General features: G+C 48.9%; 1 protein-coding gene across 2 annotated transcripts in view; it reads left to right on the top strand.

Moving 5' to 3' along the window:
- Positions 1 to 26,799, top strand: part of TTC7A (tetratricopeptide repeat domain 7A) — a 119,647-nt gene that overhangs the window by 6,244 nt on the left and 86,604 nt on the right. For both annotated transcript variants that reach the window (XM_081595946.1, XM_081595948.1), the window contains exons 2-5: positions 2,727 to 2,890; positions 8,626 to 8,794; positions 23,329 to 23,459; positions 25,631 to 25,746. In XM_081595946.1, coding sequence (XP_081452072.1) covers positions 2,727 to 2,890; positions 8,626 to 8,794; positions 23,329 to 23,459; positions 25,631 to 25,746 — 580 coding nt within the window. The remainder of the gene's footprint in view (positions 1 to 2,726; positions 2,891 to 8,625; positions 8,795 to 23,328; positions 23,460 to 25,630; positions 25,747 to 26,799) is intronic.

Here is a 26,799-nt window from a genome sequence, read left to right as displayed (position 1 = left end):
CCAAACATACTTTATAAATTTCTGCACTCACCCCGCAGGACTGGGTCCCCAACATGCACAGACCTGCCCCAGCCCACAGACCATACTTTGAGCAGAATGTGTTCCCAGGACACTTCCATTATTTTGAGGAGAGGTATGGGCCCTGGAGAGTATTTCAAGATTGAGGTTTGCCTGGAAGGAATTGGTTTCTTTTGGCATGCAAGGAAAGGGGCCAAGAAGCTCTAGGGAGCTCTGGGCTGGGCAGTTGAGTGGCTAAGGCGGGACCTGGTGGTCCAGCGGCTGCAGACCTCAGGGGTGGGAGCTGTGTGCGCAGGTGAGCCTGACAGCGGAGGGGCGGGACCAGCGCAGGAGGCGGAGCCTGGGGAGGGTTTCGGTTCCCAGGAAGTGCGTGAAGGCTCAGTCCCTCAGTCTTCTCCAGGTCTTTGCGACCCCATGGACTGTAGCCCTCCAGGCTCCTCTGTCCATGGAATTCTCCAGGCAAGAATACTGGGATGGGTTGCTGTTTCCTCCCTGTGAAGTAGCAGGTTCCTAACTCTGCCTCAAGTTTTACAGATTAGAAGGGGACAGCAACTTGCCTGGTGGCCCACAGCTCAGAAATGCTGCTCAGGCACCCACTTCTAATCAGCTCACTTCCCTTCCTGCCTGAGATTTTGGAAACGTAGGATATTTCCCTTTATTCTTGGGTTGATTTAAATTTTATTTTTGACTGGATAATATATTCACATGGGTCAATCTTCCAAAGGTAACCAAAAGAGTGAAAAGCCTCCCTCCATTTCTGCCCCTTCCCCGTAAAGCAGCAGAGTTAGCAGATGTTTATGTTATTCTTTTGTATATTTTTATGCATAAATGCACAGTGGCCCACTGTGTGTGCTCCACTTTCTGATCAGTGTATCTTGAAGTTCATTTCATGGCGACCCATACAGAACTTCCTAATTTCTTTATATGGTAGTACGGTGTCCCTTTTAGTGAATGTGTCATGCTTTATTTAATCAGACTCCTCTTTATGGACATAAAAGTTGTCTCTAGTTTTCTGCTATTATAAACATCACTGCAGGAATGGCCTTATATGTCAGTCGTTTTACACGTTTGAGGATGTCTGTAGGCATGGGATTGCTGAGTCAATGGAATGTGCAAGGAATAATTTTAACATATGTCACCAAATTGTACTTTATAGAGGTTGCACCAACTTTTGCCCCACCAGCAATGGATGATAGTTTGAGCCATCGTTTTTGCACATTTCGTCCAAATGTTAATTTTAGAAACCATGAGGTCGGTAGCAAAGAATGGGCTTGTAGGCTGTGGCATACTCAGAGGGGACATGTCCTGTGACAGTTTTCTTGGGTCTGGACTTCCAGGGTGCTCTCCACAGGGCATCTCCCTTACAGAGAAAGACTCTTACTCAGGGACAGGCAATTGTGTACCTGTGGCTTTCAGTTGTGAGCAAACTGCAGTGGTCCTGAGAGTAAGGAGTGAGTGGCATTCTGAGTAGGTCTGAGAATGCCATCCTGGCAGCAGGAAGAGCTCTAGAGGAGGCGGGACTGAGCTTACCTTCCTGGAGGTATTTTGGATCCGCATGGAAGTCCCTAAGCCCCATGGCATCCTCATGGGGGATTGGAAAGGATCTGTTTCACTCAGCAGCTAATATTTGTTGGGCGCCTGTATTCAGTGATCCTTGCTCTGTTCGAGGGGAATGGGCCATGAGCCAGTCACACCAAGCAGAGCCACCTGACGCTATTCCTAAATCACCCTCAGCCTCAAACCCTGCACCCTGAGCACCTGGATCCCACCCCACCCAGGTTGCCCCTGCTGTAAGTAGCAGGAATGTGGTGGCCCCAAGACTGGAGTTTTCAGTGCTGTTGGGAAGACGGCAAATTAAACCAAGCAGTATAAAATCACTAGCCAAGTAGTGAGGTCTGTAGACAAGCTAACGTATGTGAGAGAACTCCAGAAAGAGCCAAGTACTGAAGATTTTCAAGGATTTGCCTTGCTACACCAGTAAATCTGCTTCCCGCCTTAACTCTGCTTGGCTGTTAGATTATCCCAGTGCTGTGCCATGATCAGTCGCTTCAGTTGTCTCCGACTCTTTGTGACACCATGGACTGTAACCCACCAGGCTCCTCTGTCCATGGGATTTTTCCTGGAGTGGGTTGCCATGCCCCCCTCCAGGGGATCTTCCTGACCCATCTCCTACGTCTCCTGCATTGCAGGAGGATTCCTCACCACTGAGCCACTGAGGAAGCCCGGGTTATCCCAGAGTCATGTTCAAATACCTTAAAAACAGAGATAAACAATTCTGGTTACATGGAAGTTAGGAGCACTAAACTCCTAAAATGTGTAAGTCACCTTGCTTATTTTTCCTCTTCAGTTGTTTGGGAAATGTTCCTTCTTGGTGTAAGAACTTATCACTGTGGAGCACGGATATGATTTTGTCATTTTAAATTCTGAAATTCCGGAATTTGTTCCAAGTCCTGGGAACTCCACCTCCTCAACCACTACACTGCAGAAATTAAACCAAAGGGGGCAGTTTGTGCTGTGACAGTGGTAGAATGTCTGTGTTTTCTCTTTAAAGCCTGGTTAAGTTTGTGGAATCTGTCTTTATTTTCTTACACCTGGACCATTCATGTGCCTGGGGTGGAAGTGGTTGGGTGCGTACAGTCTTCACACTCGCCCTGTTAAGGGGACTGCTGCCCTCATGTACCGACTCTGACTCCTGCCCTGCTTTCCAGATGACTTGGGGAAATTGCTCCTGGCCGAGGCCCTCCTAGAGCAGTGTTTGAAGGGAAACCATGCCAAGATAAAAGACTCCATCCCTCTGCTGGAGAAGAATGAGCCGAAAATGAATGAAGCCAGAAACTACCTGAGCTGCATCCTTAACCACGGGAAGCTGCCGGTAAGCTATTCTCCCCTCTACCCACCAAGCCTGGGGCTGTCTCTCCTCTCTCCTCCCTCCTGTCTGCGGTCCAGTCTTACTGGGGTCATTTGGTTGCTGGAGAAGCATGTATCTCTTAAGGGTCAGCCTTGCGCTGTTCAGTACAGTAGCCACTGCCACAAGGCTCATCCAGATTGAGACATGCTGTGAGTGTAAAACACACACTGAGTTTTGAAGACAGTACAAAACATGGAATAGAAAAGATCATTAATTCTTTATATTGATTACATACTTAGATGATAATAGTTTGAATGTATTAAATAAAATATATTATTAAAATTAATTTTCCCTGTTTTTACCTTTTTTAATGTGACTAGAAATTTTTACTAGAAAAACCTAAATTACACTTGTGGCCCAGGTTGTATATTTCTATTACACAGTGTTTGGTTGACCCAGTTTGTCCCTGATCATTTGGCCTCTTCGAGGGTCTCAGGGAAATAAAACCTAGTAAGCCTACCATCTAGTTGGAAACAGGCAAATATGCTATTGTCTAGCAATGGAGGCACTCCATAACATGGCAATCCAGTTTGAGTCCACGTGCATTTATTGAGCACCTACTGAATGCAAGGCATTGAGGAGTGATATAGAGGGAGAGGTACAGTCTCAGCTTTCTTTAGACCTTTACTGCTCGAAGCATGGTCCACCCACCTGTAGTATGGATATTATCTGGGAGCTGTTAAGAATGCAAAATCTGGGGACGTCCCTGGTGATCCAATGGCTGACTCTGCACCCCCAATGCAGGGGCCCAAGTTTGATCCCTGGTCGGGAAACTAGATTCCACATGCCACAACTAAGAGTTTGCATGCTGCAACTAAAGATCCCACATGCTGCAACAAAGACCCAAAATAACCACATAAACAAACATAAATATAAGAGAAAAAATGCAAAATCTGATTCAGAATCTGCATTTAAGAAAGCTCTCTTGGTGATTCTCATGCACTTTATTTAGGTTTGAGACTGTTCTCAATTCCAGTGTATACTGAGCTGTAATAGAAGTATTGGTATGTCATTAGAGACCCAAAGAGGAAGTAATTTTTCAAGAGATATTCCAAAGTAGTATATGTCCTGACTTAAATATTGTATCGCAACCCACTATGTGCAAGGCATTGTGTTATGTACTTCAAGGGCAATAAGCACAAGTCTGGTGTGGACCCTGCCCTCAGGGAGGCTGCAGGGCTACTGAGAAGATAGTCTTATTAAAAAATTGTTCAAGGTGGACTGTGATACATGCCACTGGAGTAGCTTACAAGGGGAGGCAAGTCTTAAGGGGACAGTCCCTGGGGTGAGCCAGGGCAGTCAAACTCAGGCTGATGGTAGTTCTGAAATTGGATGCATTTGGGGGCTGGACCTTGAAAGGGGTCAGGATATGGACTTACACAGATAGAACAGGACATTCTAAGCTACGGAAGCAGTGTATAATCCAAAAGTTCCTCTTAGAAGGATTTCCTTAAAGTATGTCAATTAGCAGGAGCATCAGGGAATGGCTTTAATTAGGTGTAAAGGGACATTGTGGCCAGAGAGTTGGGAGTGAAGTACCAGGCCAGGAAGTGGGTGTTTTTTCTGTAAGCGGTGTGGGGAGACTGTCCTGGGAATTGAAGGTTACTGCCTTCAGACTCCTTGACAGGGATTACTGTAGCCCTGGGAGGTTTTGTCCTGGATTAAAATAGCCACTTGACCCTGAGCCTGTCCCCTGATCTTCCAGGCCTTCCAGTTTCTCATCTGCCCATCAGAATGGCTGAACTTGACTGGTAGGTCTCAAGTTTTTCCCATCGAGACCCTTAAAATTTTTTTTCTTTCCGGTAGACTTTTTAATTATATATTAAAAATTTCTTTTTAAAAATAAAAATGACTCAGGCTTATTGTAAAAAAAAAAGTTCACTAAAATAAAAAACTAGTTTGAATAATAAGTCCTTGTTTCCACTCCTACCCCCATGCCCACTCCCATCCCGAGTTGAGCTCTGGTCATCACTTGCTGTGAGTTCCATATGCTTCTCTATGTTAACAGCCACATGTACGCATGTATGGAGCTTTCTTTTCTTAGCGTTATAGGGTTCTTACTTGTCCAGTTGCTCTTTTGCACCGAAAACTTTCACTTGATGCTGTCTCCATGCCAATACCTCATTCTTTGTATTTGCCGAATAGTATCAGTTCAGTTCAGTTCAGTCGCTCAGTTGTGTCCGACTCTTTGTGACCCCATGAACTACAGCACGCCAGGCCTCCCTGTCCATCACCAACTCCCGGAGTCCACCCAAACCCATGTCCATTGAGTTGGTGATGCCATCCAACCATCTCATCCTCTGTCATCCCCTTCTCCTCCTGCCCTCAATCTTTCCCAGCATCAGGGTCTTTTCAAATGAGTCAGCTCTTCGCATCAGGTGGCCAAAGGCCGAATAGTATCCGCATGTATTATTGTGAAAACTGCTTTATCTACCATATCAGATTTATTCAGTACAGATTTTACCATGCTTTATTAACCAGAGACATAGATAGGCACTGATAATATTGAGAAATTCACTGTTACATGGACCAAGGCTAAAAACTCCATGTTGATCAGGCAAAATAAAATATTAAAAGTAGTTTGTGGGATTCTCTATCTTACCCCAAAGGCAAAGATGTGACTGGGGTGTGATATTTCTTGGCAGCAGATGAAATCCAAGGTGGATTCCCATGCATTCTGAGGCGTTCTCATGGGGTGAGGAGGAGAGGTGGGTCCTGGGGCACCTCCTCGGGGTAGTTTGGAACCTTCTGCCCTCAGTCACCTCTGAGATCATGTACAGCTCCGTGCTTTGGAGGCTGGTGAAAATGAGCCATTTGTCCTGACTTCTGGTGTCCAGTGAGTGCCAGGCTTTGCCCCATCTCGTTGGTGCCAAACAGTAACCTTCTACAGTGGTATTTACTGTGTATTCCCATTTTCCAGATGAAGAAACTGAGACCTAGGAGAGGTTAGTCACTCAGCCCAGGACTACAGCATAGGTCTTGAACACAACCTGTCTGCCTCTGCTCTCACGTTCTCATGTTTTCTGCCATTTTTCAGTGTTGTGTCCCAAGTGCTGGAGTAGAAATTAAATAATGACTGAGAAACTGGGACTAATGTGGGTGGTGATGTTGCGGCTTCTGCTTTTAGAGATCTCATTTGGCACCTGTGAAGTATTTCCTCATCTCTTCTTCCTCTTACCTGAGTGTACACATGAGATCACTCTTCCCTGTTTATTAACAGAAATGGTGAGGCACAAAAAGGCTCAGTGACAGGCCTGATCCATCCAGTCTAGGCACTATTCCCCAGACCCAGTGGCTTCTTGAAGAGCATACTTCCATGGGGCCTAGGCTCTGTAGTTCCCACACTGTTGAATTGACAAGCCAGGTTCAAATTCAAAGGCGTAGGTCCCAAAGTGCATAGCCAACTTTTCATTCTGCCAGGAAAGGACATTCACAAAGCCCCCAAGCACAACAGCAGAACCATACCATTTTCTATTACTATCGGTCCGTAAAAGAACAAACATCTTAATATCAAAACAGAAGACAGATGTGCTTAAGAATTAAGCATCATGCCCTTAAGAATTAAGGGCAGCTTTTTAACTAGCATAACTTTAACTTTATAAAACATTCACCACATCGTCCTTAATTTTCCACCAGCTTGGTGGAAGCCCTGTTGTAAACTGTTCCTGGTTCCACCAGGAACCACTCCAAGCTACACCCTGTCATCTCGCCCTGAAACATGTCCTGAGCTTAGCTGCCCTTTTCCCCTTTTACAGGAGAACGGAATAATAATAATAATTACTCATGGCCTGTGTTTATCTAGCTTCTCTCTAAAGAAAAGTTCAAAGCTCTTTTGTGGACTTCGTCTACTAACGCTCTTGGCTTTGCTGTGACGGGAGGTGATGGGTGGCTGTTATTATCTCACCCTCAGCGTTGGGGAAGTCCAGGACAGAGCAGGGAGGAAATGTGCCTCTAGGAGGTGTGTGATCTGTGGCCCTGACCCAGGGCAGAGGTGACCTATTGGGGGAGACTAGCAAATCCCCTTGAAAAATTCAGCCTTTGAGCAGGTCTGTAGTCAGCAGGTCAGGCATGCAGGGGGCCCAGTGGGTCCACTTGGTAGAGACACTGTGGGAGGTCAGCAGAAGGGAGCTCTCTGGTAAGCCAGGGAGGCTTCTAGGAGGAGGTGGGCCTGAGCAAAGCCCCGAGGAAGAGTGGAGGATCTGCATAGACTGAGGAGAAGGGAAGACTGTTCTAGTAGGGGATTGTATGAGCAGCAGCAAAGGAAGATCGTGTATTGGACCAGTGAGGAAGGAGATTTTGGCTTCGCCGTGTTCCACTTCCCTTTGTTGGCTTCTGAGAGGGCAGTAGGTGGTGAGGAGTGGTGGATGCTTCCCCTGGGATCATGAGTACCCCAGACTCTGATCTCGCTACAGGGGGTCAAGGGCAACACCTTCCTGTTGGTAACAGAGGCCAGAAGTAGGGACCAGGACTGCATCTCCTGGGAGCTTCGTGGACAGAACTTATGCTATGTGGTGGTGGTGGTGGGGGTTGCTTCCCAGAGCCTAGCCAAAGGGGTGATGGGCTGGCTGAGCACAGACATGGAGGCAGAGGGCTAGAAACAGTAACCTCAGAAGGTGGGAGATTTTAGAGCAGTCTGGACCGACGTCTAAGGCCAGGACTCTCAGGCAGGGCTGACGAGACCTGCTCGGGTCCTGAGGGAGTTCCCAAGAGTGCTCATATGGGGCGGAGATTTGAATGTAAGCAGTACTTGATCAAGTAGGGGAAAGAAAACAGGCTTGAGTGCAGACACTTGATTCTGATAAGGGCGGTGGCCTCACAGGCCTTCACTCTCCTGTCTTCTGGCCACGTTGTGGCTGTGGCCGTCTCCCCACAGGGGTCCTGCTGCTGTGGGAGAGGGTTTCGGCTTCAGGCCCCTCACCTGCAGGACTCTTTCCAAGGCCTTTCACCTGGTTAGATATTTATACATATATGCACCTATCTATCTATCTATCTGTCTATCTAGATGGGGCTTTCCAGGTGGCACTAGTGGTGAAGAACCCACCTGCCAGTGCAGGAGATGTAAAAGATGCAGGTTTGATCCCTGGGTTGGGAAGACCCCCTGGAGGAGGGCATGCCAATCCACTCCAGTATTCTTGCCTGGAGAATCCCATGGACAGAGGAGACTGGGGGGCTACAGTTCATAGGGTCACAAAGAGTTAGACACGACTGAAGTGACTTAGCAGGCATGCACATATATGTAGAGGACCCACAATTATATAAGCTTTAGGCCCCACAAAAGTTGGTTGGATCTCTGACTCCCTGCTTGTGTTAAGAGCAAGTGCCTAAACTGAGTGCCAGTGCCTGCCTTGGGTGAAGCTTCTGGGAGCTTCAGGAGAGAGGAGTCAGGACCGTCTGTAAGCCACTTGCAGTCTAGTTGGGGGCGTAAGACACACACACACACGCGACACGATTAGAGACTCGTGTGAAGATATCACCAAGAGCCACAGGGTAGGCCAGGGACTACAGGTGTACAGAGAGAGGAGCTGGCCACATGTCCTTGAGGGGTGGGAAGGCTTCCTGGAAGAGGAGGAGTGTTCTGAGCAGCGTCTTAGGTAAACCGTTATGACTCAGTGAGGGGAGTATTCATCCCTGGGTGCCTGGTCGGGGTGGGCCAGGGGCTTTGCGGCAGGAACCCGATGATGTGGTCCTTGTCCTTTCAGCCACAGTATCTGTGTGAGGCCATGCTGATCCTGGGCAAGCTGCACTACGTGGAAGGCTCATATCGAGATGCCATCAGCATGTATGCACGGGCCGGCATTGATGACATGTCCATGGAGAACAAGCCCCTGTATCAGATGCGGCTGCTGGCAGAGGCCTTTGTCATTAAAGGTAGGTGTGGGCATCGGCCGGGGCTCCCCTTCACTGTGCCCAGGTCATTGCGCTCTGACCCCCATGTCCCTGGAGCACTGACTGGCCAGGTGGTTGCCAGGGTAACCAGCTACACCAGCACATGCTGGCTGACCGCAGGTGTGGGCTGGGTGTCAGGTCAGAAGACTTGGGTAACCCGCCCTCGCTCTGTTGACAGATAGTAACCCAACTGTGTGCCCTTGGGCTTATAGCTCTTCACCTTTCTTGGCCTCAGTTGATTTATCTATAAGACAGGGTCATAATAACCTGCCTTCACAGGGTTACCATGAACAAGAGGAATCAGTTGTGTAACCAGGTTGGAAAAGGCTTAAAAAGTGTGCCACCTGTTGTCAGGCTGGCACCAGTATTGATGTTGGCTACAGGTCAGGTGCTTGATGGCAGAGAAACCTGGAATTGCTCAGATATCTGCTGCTCTCCTGCTGTGAGCGGCCCAGGAGGGTGGTGCTGGGATCCTGTGATGGGCAGGTCAGAGCCACCTCCCAGGGTGAGTAGTGTTCTGGTGGGGAGCTAGGCACATGGGCTTAGTAATGTAGGAATTTCATGATGGGGGTTGTGGATGCCCATGTGGGGAAAGAGTGCCCTTGACCTGAGCTTGCAGGTGTTACATGGTAGTGAAAGGCCTACCCCAGACTTTGCACTGCAAGCTCCTTCTTCCTTGGATCCTTGAACCCTGGGGTCACAGAGCCTGAGCAGTGGCTCTTGGTGGCAGTGAGGGTCGCAGGAACCTGTCTGTCCAGACTGTTGCCAGGATTCTTGGATGGTCAGTCTTCTCTTTATTCCAGCACAAACCAACCCCCAGAGTCTAGAAACACATGTGGCCCTGTGGGGATTTGGTACCTGGTATTGGTAGAGTATTTGTCACCTTCTTTTCTATTATAGACGGGGACATTCTGCCATCTTATATACAGGGAAACTGAGGCCCAGAGAGGGAAGGTACCTCACCCAGAGTTACCCAGAGATCTGTGGTGGAACCAGGATTGGAACCTCCACCTCCTGTTATGTTGGCTTTGGACTATGATTCCCCGCTCCCAGTCTTCTGTCTCCTTTGGGTCCCAGAGGGCTGACTAGTGTGAGCAGGGCATAGCCTCCTTTGAGAGCTGTTTGTCCACCCCTGAGTCCCTGGGTCCCTTTCACCATTGAGAGACTGTTAATGCCCTCCCGGGAAATCTGCTGAGATTTCACCCCAGACAGACCCAGTGCCGAGCTGTGAGAGGCAGGTGCCCATCTCAGATGGTCCAGTGTGGGGTCTTCTCCCATTGCTCTCTTGTCCCCTTCTCTGCGCCCCTGGCACAGGCTGGAGGGGTCTTGGGGGGTTGATCTTCATTTGGCATTTGGAAACCACTTCTGCCACCAACTCCCGGAACCTAACACCCTTCCTCAGGGCTCCTTTCTGGCACTTTTTCCTGTAGACCTGGCTCGGTACCTACTGCTCCCTGTCTCCTGCTTTCTACTCTTTCCAGCACGCCTCCAGCTTCTTGGGGGAACACAGGCCCGGTGTTCAGAGGTGCTGCAGGGGAGGTAAGAAGCCGGTGTCCCCGGCGTGGGCTGCTCGATCATCTGGCTGTGCTGGCTCCCCAGCCCCCGCTGACTGCACGCGGCCTTGTGCTTGCCTGCCTCCTCTCTGCCTGTCCTCTCTGTCCTGTTGCGGTGCTTGTACCCTGCTGCTTGGCATGCTGAGGTTCACCTGACCCTGTGTGTGCTTGAGATTGCACGAGGCCTCCAGAGTGTGCATGGTGTTGGTTTTCCTGGGTCTAGGGGATCCAGCAGGGCTCCCCATGCAGAGAGTAGGGGGTGGGGATGGCTCGTCATTGGGTCTGACTCCATTTGTGAGCATGGGGCTTGTGTTAGTCTGCCAGGCTGCCAGAGCAAAATGTCATTGACTCATGCTCAGTCATATCTGACCTTTTTGTGACCCCATGGACTGTATCCCACCAAGATCCTCTGTCCATGGGATTTCCCAGGCAAGAATAACTGGAGTGGGTTGCCTCTTCCTCCTCCTGGGGATCTTCCTGAACCAGGGATCGAGCTATTGTTTCTTGAGTCTCCTGCATTACAGGCAGATCCTTTACCACTGAGCCACCTGGGAAGCCCCAACAAAATGTCATAGACTGGGTGGCTTAAATAATAGGAATTTGTCACAGTTCTGGAGGCTGTGAAGTCCAAGATCCATGTACCAGCAGCGTTGGTACCTGGTGGGGGCTCAGTCTTTGGGTGGTGGGTGGCTGCCTTCTCGCTGTGTCCTCACATGACCTCTCCTCCCTATGGGCTCCTGGAGAGATCTCTTCTCTTCACCTTCTTATAAAACCTCTAATCCCATCATCAAGCCCCCACCCTCATGACCTCATCTAACCCTAGTTACTTCCCAAAGACACCGTCTCCAGATACCGTCCCATTTCAGGTTAGAGCTACAGTGGATGAACTTGGGGGCCCACAAACATTCAGTCTGTAAGTAGAATGGTGGCAGCAGCATGCCCCAGAGTTCAACAAACAATAATATATATTTATTAAACCCTCACTCCACGCCAGGTGTGCCCTCCTTCAGTCTGCACAGTAAACCCCTGAGTAGGTGTTCTCTTCATTCCTATGTTCTAGACCAGAAGTTACAAGCAAAGAGGAGAAGGGACCCTTGTGGATGTCCCTGGAATTGGCAGAATCAGGATTTGAACCCAGGCAGCCAGAGCTCATAAACATTCTGTGATGGTGTGGCTCAGAATTCTAGACTGAAAGGAATCATGGAAATGATGTAGGTCAGTTCTCAGGTAACAGATGAAAAAGGCTGGCAGAAGTGAAACGACTTACTTGGACATCAGTTAGCTTGTGTGTGATCCAGAATGCCCTCCCTCCAGGCTGCCTCTTTTCAGCCTCTGTCAGCAGACGTTGGGTGGCCTCCTGCAGAAGCCCGACATGCCTGTTCCCCAGTACTCTGCCTGGCCAAGCCGTTATAGCTGAGCTTCTGTACCGTCTTGCATTGGAGTCTGCTCTGTAGTTCCACCTGGTCCCTTCCTGGGGGGGCAGGAAGTTGGGTTCTCCAGCCCACCTGGCTGGAGGGAAGGGGGTGAGGCTGTGTGTCATAGTGGGAGGGGCCTGAGCCCCCTGCCTGGAGGCTCAGCAAGGCTGTAAGTGTGGGTGTCTCAAGAGTAGGCTCTGGGTCTCTTCACTCATGAGAGACATAAAAACACACTTAACTCACCTGCTTTCCCCTTCAAAGCAGAGGGACTCGGCAGTGTGTCCTCTGGGAGGTCACTCACCAGCACTTGACCTTGCTCTGAAGTTGGAGGGACATGGGTGAGAACAGAAGATTCTTTCTGATTTCTCAGGGAGGGCTTCACACACCATCCCAGGAGCTTGAAGTGGGGGGGGGGGGAGCGGGGGGGAGGGCAGTTGAAGCGGTTGTGAGTTTCTCTGCTTGAAATGAAGAAACCTTATGTGCACATATGTGTATATTGCATGGAGTGGGGAACAGGAAGGTATATGACCCTTCAACTCCTCTAAGGGAAAAAAAGTTTTTGTCTATGTCAAATTTGATCAGAAACAATATGAAAACCACAAACTTTTCACTAAGATAGAAAAATAAAACAGCTTCACTTCCCTGTCTGAATGAACTGTTCCCCAACATCACACCTGGGATCAGACTGACCTGATCCTGCCAGGAGCGGAGGACTGGATTTTAGGGCCTCACATGGGCCCCCGGGAGGTGGGCTGGGCTCTGTCAAAGCCTCTGGCTTTAAGGAAGGACTGTCTCTCCCCCGGTCCTCCAGCTCCTCCTGGCTGCCAGGTTGATGGGTCTGCCACACAGAAATAGGCCTGTCTTGTGGCCAGCCGCTCCCAAGTCCCCTGGTGGCCCTGGATGGAGCTGAGGGCCGTGTCCCTGCCTGTCACAGTCCCCCAGTTGGTCCCTCCTCCCTCTTCGAAGCTCCTCTGGTTATCTGACTTCGTGGTATACCCAGAAACGTGAAGCGTGGGCCCTCCTGCTCTGGACCCTGAGAGTATGATGGGGTGGGGGTGGGGCAGGATTATCACATGCACCACCCAGGAGCTCATTGGAAGTGTAGACTCAGGCCCCACACCAGACGTATTGAATCAGAATCTGCATTTTTAACAGCATCCCCAGCTGATGTGTATACGTGTTACAGTTTGAGAAACAATTCCCTGGAACTCTCATTTGATAAATATTTGTTGGCTGGTAGATTGACCTTCTGTTCATCTCTAGAATGGAAGGGAGTTTTTATGCTCACTCTTTGGATGCAGAAACTGAGGCTTGTCCACGATTGTGCAGCTTGTGAGTAGCAGAGCTTGGACTGGTGGCCAGTGGTTGTCTCCTAAGCTCCCGTGGCTGACTAATATTCCATCACATTAATATATATGTTCCACATCTTCTTTATCTATTCATCTGTGATGGACATTAATGTTGTTTCCGTGTCTTGGCTATTGTGAATAGTGCTGCTGTGAACATAGAGGTGCATGAATAGATACCTCCTTTTGATACCATTCTGATTGGTTTGGGGGAAACATCTTCCATTTACTTTGCATTAAAGACAATCTAGAATAATCTGGTGTTGAGGCCCTTCTCAGAAGGCCTGTCCTCAGTACTGCTCATCTTTGCAGAGCCCTGCTGGTTTGATTCTATGTGCCCGTAGCTGTCAGCCTGTCTTCCTACGAAACTTGAAGCCCCTTGGGGATAGAGGGTCATTTCTTCAACATTCCCAATCTTCTCTCCCTCTTCTCCCTTCCCTTCCCAGAGCACATGTTTCTGATAAATGAGGTCACTCCTGATGCTCAACATGATCTAAAAAGTTCTGTCCCTTCACCTTTTCTTGGGCCACTGTCCTCACCAACCAACCCCATTTTTGTTCCTCTACATGTAGGTAGCGCCAACACTTCCTTCCAGACACAGTTCAGGTGCCTCCTCCACCAGGAGATCTGCCTGATTGTAGCTGCAGACTACTGCATTCTCTCCCTCTGTCAAGTTCATTTGGACCTTGATCCAGTCTCCCCAGTTAGAGGTCAGTTTGCTTCTCCTGCCAGGGGTCTGGTGTCTTGTCATTGTGCCCCTGGCCCAGCTCCTCCTGGAGAGAGTAAAATTTGCCAGCAGTTGATTCAGCAAGTGCCTGCTGGGGGTGCCATGATGGACAACCTCTCAGAGGAGTGGCAGGTAGGTGAGCAAAGCCCGCCGCTGGTGTGCTATACCCGGGGAGAAGGAGCTGCCCTGGAGGAGGCCCGCAGCATTCAGTGGCCATCCCAGCGCTGATGAGGCATAAGCCACCTAGTGCCACTCTTTCCAGCCCCGTCTCTGCATCGGTAGGCCGTAGTGTCAGTGAAGTCCACCATTTGGGAAAAGCAGGAAACGGGAACACCCAGTGGTGGCTGGTCTGTAGCTTACTCCCACGGCCTGCTGGGCAGGATGCCAGACTTGCTGCCTGGTCATGGTGTCCTGGCCACGTGGCTGCCCCCAGTTCTGTGGGCTACTCTGCCTTGACATCTTGGCGGGGGCGGCGGGGGGGGGTTGGTCTTTGAATCCCCTTGGGGGCTACAGCTCCTCAGCTGCCCATCTCCAAGTAGGAGAATCACTGATGCCCAGGGAGAACTTGTTTGACCCACTCTGTTCCAGAGAGGGAACTGAGTGAGAACAAGCAAGTTGTGGGGGCTTCCCAGGTGAGCTGGCAGGTGAGGCTGAACTTTAGGATGGATCAGCTGCAGATGGATGGAAGAGGTGCCTTCCAGGTAAAGGAAGAATCCAGAGGGAGGCCCCAGGGAAATGGAAGTGACTTATTTGGAGTAGGGTATAGTCATACCTTTCTGGAACTAAGAGAGTGTGTGGGAGGGACTTGGAAATGAGGGGGCATGGAGAGACTGGCAGGAAGGCTTGTGGTATCCCTTTTGCTGGTGTTCCAGAACTTTGGCCTTAGGTAGCCATACCATGAGGTGTGGCACAGCCTGTTTCCTGTAAAATTGGGCTCATCTGTTGGCCAGCACGCTCTCTGGGTCCATCTGGAGTAGTCTAGGCAACACCATTGTGGATCCACGCGACAAACTATCCTCCTTTCTGTTGATCTGAGTTCTAAAGGTATCCCCAGCTCTCATGGACACGCATGATGCTTCAAGACCTGTTCTTTTGACATCTTGAACCTTACCCAGTTCAGCCCCCAAAACCCCAATGTCGCTGTCTACCTCTTAGCAGTTCTTTGGAAAATAGCTTCCTTCTCTCCTCCAGCTTGTGTTGCTTCCATTTCTCTGGCCCTTGCTCAGTGTGGTAATGATGTAGGGAATGACTCCCCATTTCTGCGGCCTGTGTCCTGCCCTAAGCCCTACAGACGTAGTCATTGCTGCCTAGTTTGGGGCTTGTGGGCCCCTTGAAAGCCAGAGGTGCCTTGTGCTTTAGCCAAGCCTATCCCTTTGCCTCTTGTTCGCAGCCCAGCACCAGGGAGGCTACTCTGGGAGGTTTATCTGCTGGCTGGCTAATAAAAGGATGGCCTGGCCGTGGAGGGAGAAGATAGCCCTGGTTCACCCAAAATACTGCAGTATGATGCTAAATTGTGAAAGTGCTGTGAAAATTTAAAAGTGAAAATGTAAAAAACATTAAGTAGCTGTGAGAATTATCTTTTCCTCACCCCTAAAGATTTTTTTTTCTGTTCATTCAGTCTCTGAAACCACCAGCTCTTCTACTCTCTCCTGGGATTTTATGGGTTTATTTGTGTGTTTGTGTGTGTGTGTGTGTAAGTTCAAGCTTATGCACACATGCCCTTTTTAAAAAAATTAACCACTTATGTGTGCGTGCTCAATCGTTCGGTAGGGTCCCAAAGACTGTAGCCTGCTAGGCTTCTCAATCCATGGGATTTTTTTTCCAGGCAAGAATACAATTTTATGGGTTTAGTAAAACTTTGAAAATATGAAAGAACGCCAGGCAGCTCCTAGGGCGGGATATGGTGGGATATTTGGTTTGGGGAGTTTTTTTAGTCCTGGTATGGCAGGAATTAGCTGTTTATTTTGGCTTCCTTCTCAAAGGGGCGTGGGCCATCTGCCTTGTGGGGAAACGGGTCAGCCCTGGCCCCAGACTATGAGCCCTGGAGTGAGAGGCTGGCCTGCAGATGGAGACGAATGAGCAGTCTGGGCATCTTGCAAGGGGCTGGCGTGTTCATTGTGTGCTCACCAAGCCTTCACTGAGGTCCTGCCTGGGTTGAGAGATACAAAACCGGACAGGAAAGTGGGCGGACTCACAGAAGGGAGACTGTGGGGCTGGAGGTGGAGTTGGTGTGGTCTCCCCGCATTGTCTCCTGGTGGCCCATTCCTCCATCGCTGGAGGCCACCCCCGAGAGTAGTTGGTGGGGGTGTGAAATGTGGGCAGGGAACTGAGGGGTGCATTTGAGAAAGCAGCACCGATACTATGGCCCAACTGTGCCAGGGTAGACAGCTGTAATTCAGCCATTAGATACACATGTGAAAGGCAGACCCCCACGGGTGGCCAGAAGCCTGAGATTTGGGAACCCCTGGTGGGTCATCGAGGTTAAGTAAGGAAAGATGTGTGGAGTCTGGGCTGAGAGGACGGGTGGTATTGAAGCTGGAATACCTGGGTCTGGCTGGCACTTAGAGTGGAGAGGTGTTGGAGGGAATCTCTTCTCCCTGAGTTAGATTTCTCGTCTGTCATTCGAAGGAAGGGCTAAACCCCTACCTAAGAGATCATTTTGAGCATTACTTGAAACGTTTTCTGAGAGTACATGCTCTGTTCTTTATAATATCATCAAATTTAATGTTCACAGCCAAGCTATGAGGTGGGCACTGGTAGCGACCTTATTTTGTGTTTGGGGAAACTGAGACTTAGATCTCTTGTAAATATTTTGGGGTATATTCTTCCAGTCTTTTATTCCTGTAGGTTTATATGTTTTAAAGAAAAGTAAGTTCATACAATCATGTATTTTGTAACTTGTTTTTTGAAGTTAATATTTTCTGAACTATTTTCTAGTATACATGTACATTAAAGTAACATTATAGCATTTCATTGCAAGAATCTATTGCAGTTTAGCAAACTTATCTCCTATTATTGAACCTGTAGGTTAAGTCTCTCTCTCCCTTTTTTATTTTTGCCATTATAACAATGCTGTACTGGATATATTTAAAGCTAAATTATTAATTTTTTTGCATACTTTTTTTATAGGGATGAATTTCTAGAAGTAGAGTGAAGTCAAAGTATATGCACTTTTCAGAAACTTTGATATGAGTCAAATTGTCTGCTCTTCTTTTCTTAAATTTTTTCAATTGGTAAAATATAAAATTTAGTGTCTTAACCATTGAAAATTCTTTCAGCTACAGTAAAATACACGTAAAATTTATTATCTTAACCATTTTTAAGTGTACAGTAGTGTTAAGTACATTCATGTTGTGCAACCAATCTCCAGAACACTTTATCTTGCAAAATTGAAACTCTACATCCAGTAAACAGCTTTCCATTCCCGTCCCCCAACCCCTTGCAGTCCCCATTCTACTTGTCTCTGATTTGACTACTCTAGGTACCTTGTAGAAGTGGAATCATGCAGACTTTGTCTTCTGTGACTGGCTTTTGTTTCATTTATCATAATATCGTTAAGGTTCATCCATGTCATTGCATATGGCAAGATTTCCTTTTTATAAGGCTGAATAATATCCCACTGTATATATATCTTACATTTTCTTTATCCATCCATCAATAGACACTTGGGTTGCTTCTGCCTTTTTGCTATTGTGAATATTGTTGCTATGATCATAAGTGTACACATATCTCTTCTAGACCTTTTTTCAATTCTTTTGTGTATATACCCAGAAGTAAAGTTGCTGGATCATATGGTAATTCTGTTTTTAATCTTTTGAGGAATGACCAAGCTGTACCATTTTGTATTCCCACAATTGTCCTCTTTTGAGTGTGATTTATAAGAGTTCTTCCCAACCTGGTCTTGAGGCTTCCTCTCTGAGGGCTGAAGCAGTCACTTGCATGTCTTCCTCTCTCCCATCCTCCACCCCCTAGGGTGTGTCCTTTTTGGGTGCCCTTTACTCTTTGACCAGCTAGGTAGGCAGGAGGGGAGGGGTCCACGTATCTGGAAAGTTCCACTACAGAGGAAGCATCGAGTTCTCCATCTCTACATCCAGAACCCCGGGCTCCAAGGGCAGGGCTTCTTGGAAGCGCTGCTGTCCAGGATGGGATGAGTCACTCAGACTGATGAGGCCAGGGCCAGCCTGTGTGTTGAGCCCAGGGCTGTGCCAGGATCACTTTCTTTGAAAAAGCAGGAGTTCTTCTTGAAAGAGGAACTCCCCTCTCTCATAGGACAGGGTGTTTTCACAGAAAGACCCCTCTGCTAGTGGAAATTCAGGAGGTAGTACCCAATGCTTCCTGGTAGCCCCTGGCTTCTTGACATGTGACAGGGCTGGGATCCACTGGGATCCTTTGAGAGCAGGCTCAGGAGCAGCCTGTCTCTGTCTTGGACCTAGTATGGTCTCAACACACAGGGCAGAGGGTGAAGAAACTGGAAGCCTGGAGTCTCTGGTGTATTTCCCATTAGATATTCACAGACAGGAAAATGGACCTTCATATGAATCAAAGAGCAAATATAAGACAAAGAAGCCTTTTTTCATGGACAGAACTTAGTGATTGGACTGTGACCCTCACTAGGAGGAGCCATTGCTAGCTCCAGGAAGCTTTTTGGTCTTCTGTATGTTGGAAATTATTTCAAACACCACCACTTCAATGACTCAGTTCAGTTCAGTTCAGTTGCTCAGTCGTGTGCAACTCTTTGCGACCCCATGAATTGCAGCACGCCAGGCCTCCCTGTCCATCTCCAACTCCCAGAGTTTACTCAAACTCATGTCCATTAAGTCGGTTATGCCATCCAGCCATCTCATCCTCTGTCGTCCCATTCTCCTGCCCCCAATCCTTCCCAGCATCAGGGTCTTTTCAAATGAGTCAACTCTTTGCATGAGGTGGCCAAAGTATTGGAGTTTCAGCTTCAACATCAGTCCTTCCAATGAACACCCAAGACTGATCTCCTTTAGGATGGACTGGTTGGATCTCCTTGCAGTCCAAGGAACTCTCAAGAGTCTTCTCCAACACCACAGTTCAAAAGCATCAATTCTTCGGTGCTCAGCTTTCTTCACCGTCCAACTCTCACATCCATACATGACTACTGGAAAAACCATAGCCTCGACTAGACGGACCTTTGTTGGCAAAGTAATGTCTCTGCTTTTTAGTATGCTGTCTGGGTTGGTCATAACTTGCCTTCCAAGGAGTAAGTGTCTTTTAATTTCATGGCTGCAATCACCATCTGCAGTGATGTCCCCTCTAATTTGATCTTCATTAGTTCCCTGGAGTCATAATTGCTTCCTTTAAAAGAGGAATATATTTATTGTTTTTAGATATATTTTTATATAATTCCTAGATCTTAAGTGTGTAATTTGATGAATTTGGCAAATGTAGATACCCATGTAACCAACAGCCCAGTAAAGACAAAGAACATTTCTATCACCCCAGAAAATTCCCTCAGGTCCTTTGCCTATTGGTCCCTTCCCCAACCCCACCCCAGGCAATGATTGCTTAGTTTCTATTAATACAGGTAATAATTTTGCTCTTGTTTAGAATGACATATAACTGAAATCATACAGCCTGTACTTGTTGATATCAGGCTTCTTCTGCACAATTATAAGTTCTGAGAGATTCATCTGTGTTGTTTATTTCTGAGTAGTATTCCATTGTATAAATATGCTACAGTTTGTTTATAAATTCTGCATGAACTATTTTTTAGAGATGGAGAAACTTCACCAGGCTCTACACTCTGCATGAGTGAACGTGAGCATTCCTCTATGCATCCTTCCACTCACTGAACACCAGGTCTTGCTCTCGCTGGGTGCAAAGATCAACCAGAAATGGGCAGAGAGGAAAGTTACATTATAGCGGAAGGGCACACGCAGAGGAGATGCAGCTAAAATGTTCTGCTGGTTCTGGAGTCGAGAGACTTCCGAAACCTTCAGGGAAGAGATGGTTTCACTGTGAGCTTCCAAGGAGGATGGATTTAGAATTCTCAGAGAAGTACAGTGGAGAGGCCCCTGCTAGGAGTGAAGGAACAGATGAAGCATAGGGAAGGTGGCTGCCCCACAGACAGATGCTTTGTTGTGGCCAGCCCACCGGAGGCTTGGAACTGGCAGCCTGAACCTGCCAGGCAGCTGGCATCACCCATCCCAGTTCTGGGCCCAGATGTAGGGCAGTAGGAAACCCAACCAGTGGCATATCTCTGGCCCGGGGCGGGGAGGGCAGGCACAGGATGTGTTAAAGCAGACCCTCTCTGTGCCTTCTGGAGTTGGCTGTGCCCTCCGGCCATCTGCGCTTGGCTTCCAGGCCAGGCCCTGAACAGTTTCTGTGTCCCACTGTCCTTCAGGGAGCATCGGCCATGGGTCTGGAGAGGAGAGGCTGGGCCAGCACCAGCAATGATGGGGGGGGACCTGCCTTCTCCTGCCTCCTTGTTGCATCTCCTCCAGCGCACCCTCTGTTCCTCCTCCCCCTTCAGTCCTCTCCTGGTCATGAGTCATTTGGCAAGAGGCATGTTGACACTTGGTGACCCGGGTAACTGAGTCTTTGTGTTGAGCAAGGGCCTTCACGGCCTGTGCTCAACGTTTCCCAGACTGAGGCACCCCGACCTTTGGACCAGTTCACACCCCATCCTGGCAGAGGGCAAGGTCACTGAATCCATATGGGTTGACATCTAGCCAAGAAAAGCAGTAATTCCTTACCTTGTGTTTGTATAGTGCTCTGTACTTTGCCAGACGTGATCAGGCTTGTCGTTTGTTCAGCCAGCCAGTGCTTGCATCGTGCCTACTGTGCACCAGGTTGTAGAAAGGGAAACGTGATGAGGTCTATGCCTTTAAGGAGCCTACAGTCTGGCTGAGCAAACATGTGCACAAATAAGTAAGTATAAAAAATGGTGGGGCTGAAATATGTAAAGTGTAGACCAGGAGAGATGGTTGGTTATACCAGGGTGTATCAGGAGGGGCTCCACAGAGGAGGTGGCAGTCAGTGGGGCAGAAGGTGAGCTGTAATTTTGGGTGGACTTTGGGGGGTCCTTACATTCCAGGCAAAAGGTGCGGCCTGAGCACAGTCAGCATCTGGGAGCAGGAGGTTGGATGCCGGTGCAACAGGTCCGGTGTCGTAGTCAGCTCAGGCTTAGAACAAAGCACCACAGACTGGCTGGCCCCACAGACACTTGTTTCTCATGGTCCTAGAGGCTGGAAGTCTGAAATCAAGATCAGGTTCTGGCGAGACCCCTCTTCCATATTGTTTGTTGTTGTTTAGTTGCTAAGTTGTGTCTGGCTCTTTGAGACCCCCGTGGACTATAGCCTGCCAAGCTCCTCTGTCTATGGGATTCTCCAGGCAAGATTACTGGGGTGGGTTGCCATTCTCTTCTCCAGGGGATCTTCCTGACCTGGGCATCAAACCTGTGTCTCCTGCATTGGCAGGTGGGTTCTTTACTGCTGAGCCATATTGCAGGCTGCCAACATCTTGCTGTGTGCTCACCTGATAGAACAGATGAGGGAGCTCTCTGGGGTCTCTATAGACACTAATCCCTATCACAAGGGCTCCAGCCTCAGGACCTAATCACTTCCTCAAGGCCAGCCTCCTCATGTCATCACCTTGGGCTTTAGGTTTTCAACATGTGGCTTTCAAGGGGACACAAACATCTGGTCTATAATGTATGGTGAGAGATAAGGCTGGGGAGTTGGCAGGGATGAATCTTGGAGGGTGTGGTACAGAGAGTCAGGAGTTTGGACCTTATGCTATAGCAGCAGGGACCCTTGGAGGGGTTGTAAGCAGTAGAGTTTTAGAAGGATCACCCTGGGAGCCATGAGCAGGATGGATGAGAGCCTGGAGGCAGAACTGTGAGGAATTACACAGAATAATTCCTGTAGAATTACAGGAAAGCAATTTATCTCTCTATCTACTCAAGAGATAAATAAGGAGATAAGAGAGGGCAAGGGGAGAGGAGGTTTGAAATGTTAGATGGTCATCAGTTGGATGTTAGGGCCAAAGGCAGAGAGTTGAGGATTCTCTTCTTATACCTTCCTTCAGTCAGTTCATCTTGAACACCTACTACATGTCATATACTGTGTGGGCACAGAGATGAGAAAGATCTGAGTTCTGCCCACTGAGAACCACCATCTAGGACAGCACTCGCTAGTCAGGACTGTGAGTTGCACGTGACAGGAGTACAATTTAAGCAGACTTTGACCCCTCCCCACCTCAAGGGAGGGGTGGTTTATTGGTGCAGATATTGGAAGCTTTCAGGGTGTAGTTCTTCAGGCAAGGTGTTTCGAACACTTTCTTTAGGAATCTGCCCTTTACCATCATGTCTCATCTCTGCTCTGTGTAGACGTCATTTTTTGTTTTATGACTAAGAGTTTAGTCAATCTTTTTCCTGTCTTAAAAAAAAACAACAGATATAAATTTAGTTGTTTTCCTTCACAGCTTTCTCTTCCTGGTTTCTTATAGTTTGGGGATTTTTGTTTTTGTTTTGACTTTAGAGTTATGTTTTCTTATATTTAAACTTTTTAAAAATTTTGGTAAGAAAACACATACATATGAAATATACCATCTTAGCCATTTTCAAGTATACCATCATGTTAATGACATTCACGTTATGTAGCTTCATTTTAAGGTCAGCTTTCCCTAACATTTCCAGTCTGACCTCTTAGCAGCTTAACAGGCCCAGTGGAAGGGGTGAGAATTCTGGGATTGGGTCCTCTTGGCCCCACCTGGCCATGTGCACACCCTAGCCAATCACTGTGGGCTTGTTGAGAAGTCAGCCTGGATCACCTGCCTGCCCTGGAGGTGGGATGGGGTCTTTACCCTGTGAACCATGGGAGCTGAGGCTGCGGGATGGATGCTCAAAGGGAAAGTGAGGTGCTTCTGCTGAAACAATGGGAAGTGAATGCCAGGGACACAAAAACAGCAGATTCCCCTACAGGCACATAGGACCTTAGCATATAACACAGGAGGCAGGGTAGAGATTGGTTGGTTCCTCAAGAGGTCTGTGTGTAAGTGCTGTGTAATCAAGCATCTACCATGTATGAGGACTGTGGCACTGTGACAGTCCAAAGAGACTCATTTGCTCAAGTTGAACTACTGGGGGAGAGAAGAGTAGGATGTAAATAACCCTTCCAGGATGTAGACATGGTGAGTGCCTGGGGAGGGGTCAGGATTGCTTTGTGGAGTGTTGCCTGGAAGCCCAGGCAGGAGTTGGGCATGGGGGTGCCACCAGTGTGGTTCCCCACATGGGGCACGGGTGCCTGCTGTCTGCCCACCGCTTGATGCCAGCCGCTGCTAATGCCATTCTTGCTTTAGGCCCTCCCCCCGCCTCCCCGGACCGCTGCCTCCCACTGGCTGCTCCAGAGTCTCAGATGAGGCCACCCTGGGCCCCTGAGAGGGGCCTGGAGTTGGGCGCCCCCACCTTCAAGCAGGGCAGGTCCGAAGTGCTCCCCTCCTCCTGCAGGCCTCTCCCTGGAACGCCTGCCCAACTCCATTGCTTCCCGCCCCCGCCTGACTGAGAGGGAGGAGGAAGTGATCACCTGTTTTGAGAGAGCCTCCTGGATTGCCCAGGTGTTCCTGCAGGAATTGGAGAAGGTAAGCTGGAAATGACAACCCCGTAGTCATCACTGCCCTCTGCTGAGCACATGTATCTATGCACCACCCAGCCCACCAGTCCCACTAACTAACCCCATCGGTCATGCTTGTGCAAATTAGAAAAGAGGGCCCTGCACCCATCCTTAAGATGCTCTGGAAACTCCTTATAGTATCCTGATCCTGTTAGCATGAGACTGTTTGCTGCCAGAAAACAGTTTTAATAAATAGAAGAGTCCACGCTGTCTATGGGGAGCCGGCAAACTCCATGATGAGCTCAGCTCGTATGACCAAATTTGACAGCCCTGTTTGAGACAGCCCTCACAACAGCTCTATGAAGTAGGTATTATATTCATCCCTGTTTAGTAGGTGAGGCTTAGATTAGTCTATTTGCCCACTCCTCTACCCTTGGAGGACTTTCCCGGGTGGTAAAGAATCCGCCTGCCACTACAGGAGACACAGATTCGATCCTGGGTCGGGAAGATCCCCTGGAGAAGGAAATGACAACCCACTCCAGTATTCTTGCCTAGGAAATACCCCCATAGACAGAGGAGCCTGGTGGGCTACAGTCCATGGGGTCTTAAAGAGTTGAACACGACTTAGCGACTGATCAACACCACCCACTCCCCTTGGAAGGGTGCAGTCAGGCAAGTCCTTATAGATACTCTTCTCAACTCTCAGGTGTCCTGAGAGTTCCTTACTGGATCCCCTGGTGGGGAGGCCCATTCTTAAAGCAGCAGAAACAGGACTTGAGTGTATTCCCTGGCACAGGTCCACGTGGAGACTTGAGCTGACCTTTGCCAAGGTCACATGCAGTTTTTTAGAAGCTCTTCACATTTAAATTACATATGATTTGGAGGAAGCATTCAGGAAAAAGAGAAAGTGACCCATACAGTAGAAGCCTGGCCTTTGGACACTTTAAAGGGGCTGATGCAGGCGATGAGCTGTAATGGTGTCCAGGGCTGGAATCAGCACCCCAGGGACTCTGGGCTGACAGATGGGCCTCAATAACTGGTTATGTGGGTCCAGGGAGGGCAGGAATCCTGTGCATTCTCAGTAAGACTGGGTGTCCCTTCTAAGACCCAGCCTCAACCTCTGAGGAACTAAGAATCCTTCTTAAACCTACTTCAGATTCTGAAAAATAAGGTGGATGGCTCGTTAATTTTTTTCCCCCCTTGGGTCAGAGAGGGAAGTGGCATAGTGAAGGCAGCCCCTCTCAGAGCTGAGCTTAAGTGATAGCTCAGTTAATAATATAGTTGTTCCTCAGCTTCCCCAAGAGACCGGGGGTAAGCCATCCAGCAGTTCTGAGGTTTCATGGTATGCAACAGGGACAGTGCAGTGCCTGGCATTTGGTAGGCACTTGAGTGCTTGTTGAGTGAATGTACCAATAAACACAGATCCTGAAATGTGTAGCTTGCCAGACTTGAGTCTGAGATCATGGCACAAGCCAGCTTTGTGTTCTCAGGCACTTCCTGAGCCTCAGTTTCCTCTGAGGTGCAAATAAAACCAGCGTTGGAGGGCTGTTGTGGGCATCTGGCATTTGCATGCAGCGAATGCTTTAGACTTATTTTATTTATTTATTTATTTTTTCTGAAGGGTAGTGTTTTATTTGACAGACAGCATGGACTTCATACATATCCATTATCAGTGCCTTTAAAACCAAACAACTTTAAAATTTAGCAGTTTCTGCAAGTACAAAAATACACATTTATTACAAATGGTAGTAAAATTTGTCAAGATATACAAAATCAAAGCGTTTTAGATAAGGCATTGGTCTAATATATTATAGATTGACAGAGTATAATAAAATGACATGTAATCTGTCTTCAAATCATACAATATAATACTCAGTGGGTAGGAAACCATTCACTCAGTTTAAAGCATAGAAGATGCTGAGGTTCTTCCATAACCATTCCTAGTCTCTGTGTTCCCTTAGATACTCCTGTAACATTTAATGTGAATAGTTACTATTGCTGGAAAGTATTATATTGTAGACTTATTTTCAATGGAAGCAGGTCAGGTTGCGTTTGGTTGAATACTGCACTACGTGTCCCTGAGGTGCCTGGGGGCTTGGGAGGTGCTGGAGCCGCTGCCCCTGCTTGGGCTGACCCTGGCCCCAGCCCCTCAGCCTTGGGACCTGCGGATGGCAGCTCTCTCTGTGCTCCCCTTGCCAGGTCACAAGTAACACCACATCCCGGCACCTGAAAGGCTCGCACCCAGTCGACTACGAGCTCACCTACTTCCTGGAAGCTGCCCTCCAGAGCGCTTACGTGACAAACTTGAAGAAGGGGTAGGTCACCGGCAGACGCCCGGGACCTGGTCATTTCTTCCAGTCCTTGGAGCTGCTCACATTGGTCTCACTGAATCAGGTCCTCCTTGTCTCTTGGGCACGTGTGTGTGGACTCCCTGGAGAGGACAACAGGGGGCGGTTGGCTTGTTTCCCTCTTGTCAGATGAGCGTGCCCAAGAGCTTGGGAGAGGGGCCGGGCTTCAGGAAGCTGCTGAAGCAGTGAAGCCTGCACGTGTTGGGGGATGGTCCTCTTTAGAAGAGGAGGTTCTGGGAGCCTGACAGGGTATGGGAAGAGTGAAGGACAGTGAGCCAGGTGGTCTGGCGGTGGTTGCTGTCGTCTGAAGTGTCGGCTGAAGTCATTTTGCTTCTCTGAGCCTCATTCTCTCCAGAATATAATGGAAAAGGCAATTCCTGCTTGTTCCATCTTTCAGGGGGCTGTGAGATGCCAGGGGAGATGTGAAAGTGAAGGCTTGGCATCGTTTTGGGGGTGCAACTGCCTGCAAATGAGGTGGCAAGAAGCTCGTTCTCCTGTGTGTTGACTGGAGAGCCCTGGGACACACAAACATGGCTGAGAACCCTTTTCTCAGTCTTTTGCTCCTTGGGGTTAAGAAGGGCTCCCTCCCTTGTGAAGAGCCTGGTGGATGTTCCCACCTGGTGGGGCTGGGGCTGGGGGTGTAGGTGCCAGGCCCAGCATGGTGTTTCATGGGGTGCCTTGGGTGGGGGGGGGGGGTGGAGACGGAGGGAGAGGCAACACAACCAGGAGGGTGTGTTGCTGGCGGCGTTGGCTCTTTGGCGGTTTGCAGGGCTCAAGGCCTCCAGCAGGCCGGGGACTAGCAGGTAGGGGCCTGGGCTTCGTGTGCCCCGATTCCCGTAGCATCATTACGACCTCTGCAAACACTGTCGTCTGGGGCCGTGAGGACATCCGGGCAAGCAAGGGGAACTGGGGGAGTGGGGACTCGTGTGCTAAGTGGAGTTGGTCACTGTGCAGGTTGGGCGAACACCTCGCCTTTCTCAAGCCTCCCAGGTGGAGGTGGGCCTGCCACACAGGTGTTAC

Source organism: Giraffa tippelskirchi, chromosome 4, assembly GCF_054371585.1.
Source record: "Giraffa tippelskirchi isolate mGirTip1 chromosome 4, T2T-mGirTip1v1.2.pri, whole genome shotgun sequence".
NCBI classification, from domain to species: Eukaryota; Metazoa; Chordata; class Mammalia; order Artiodactyla; family Giraffidae; genus Giraffa; species Giraffa tippelskirchi.
Note: the sequence above shows the minus strand (reverse complement) of the source record. Positions and strands in the feature narration are given on the sequence as shown.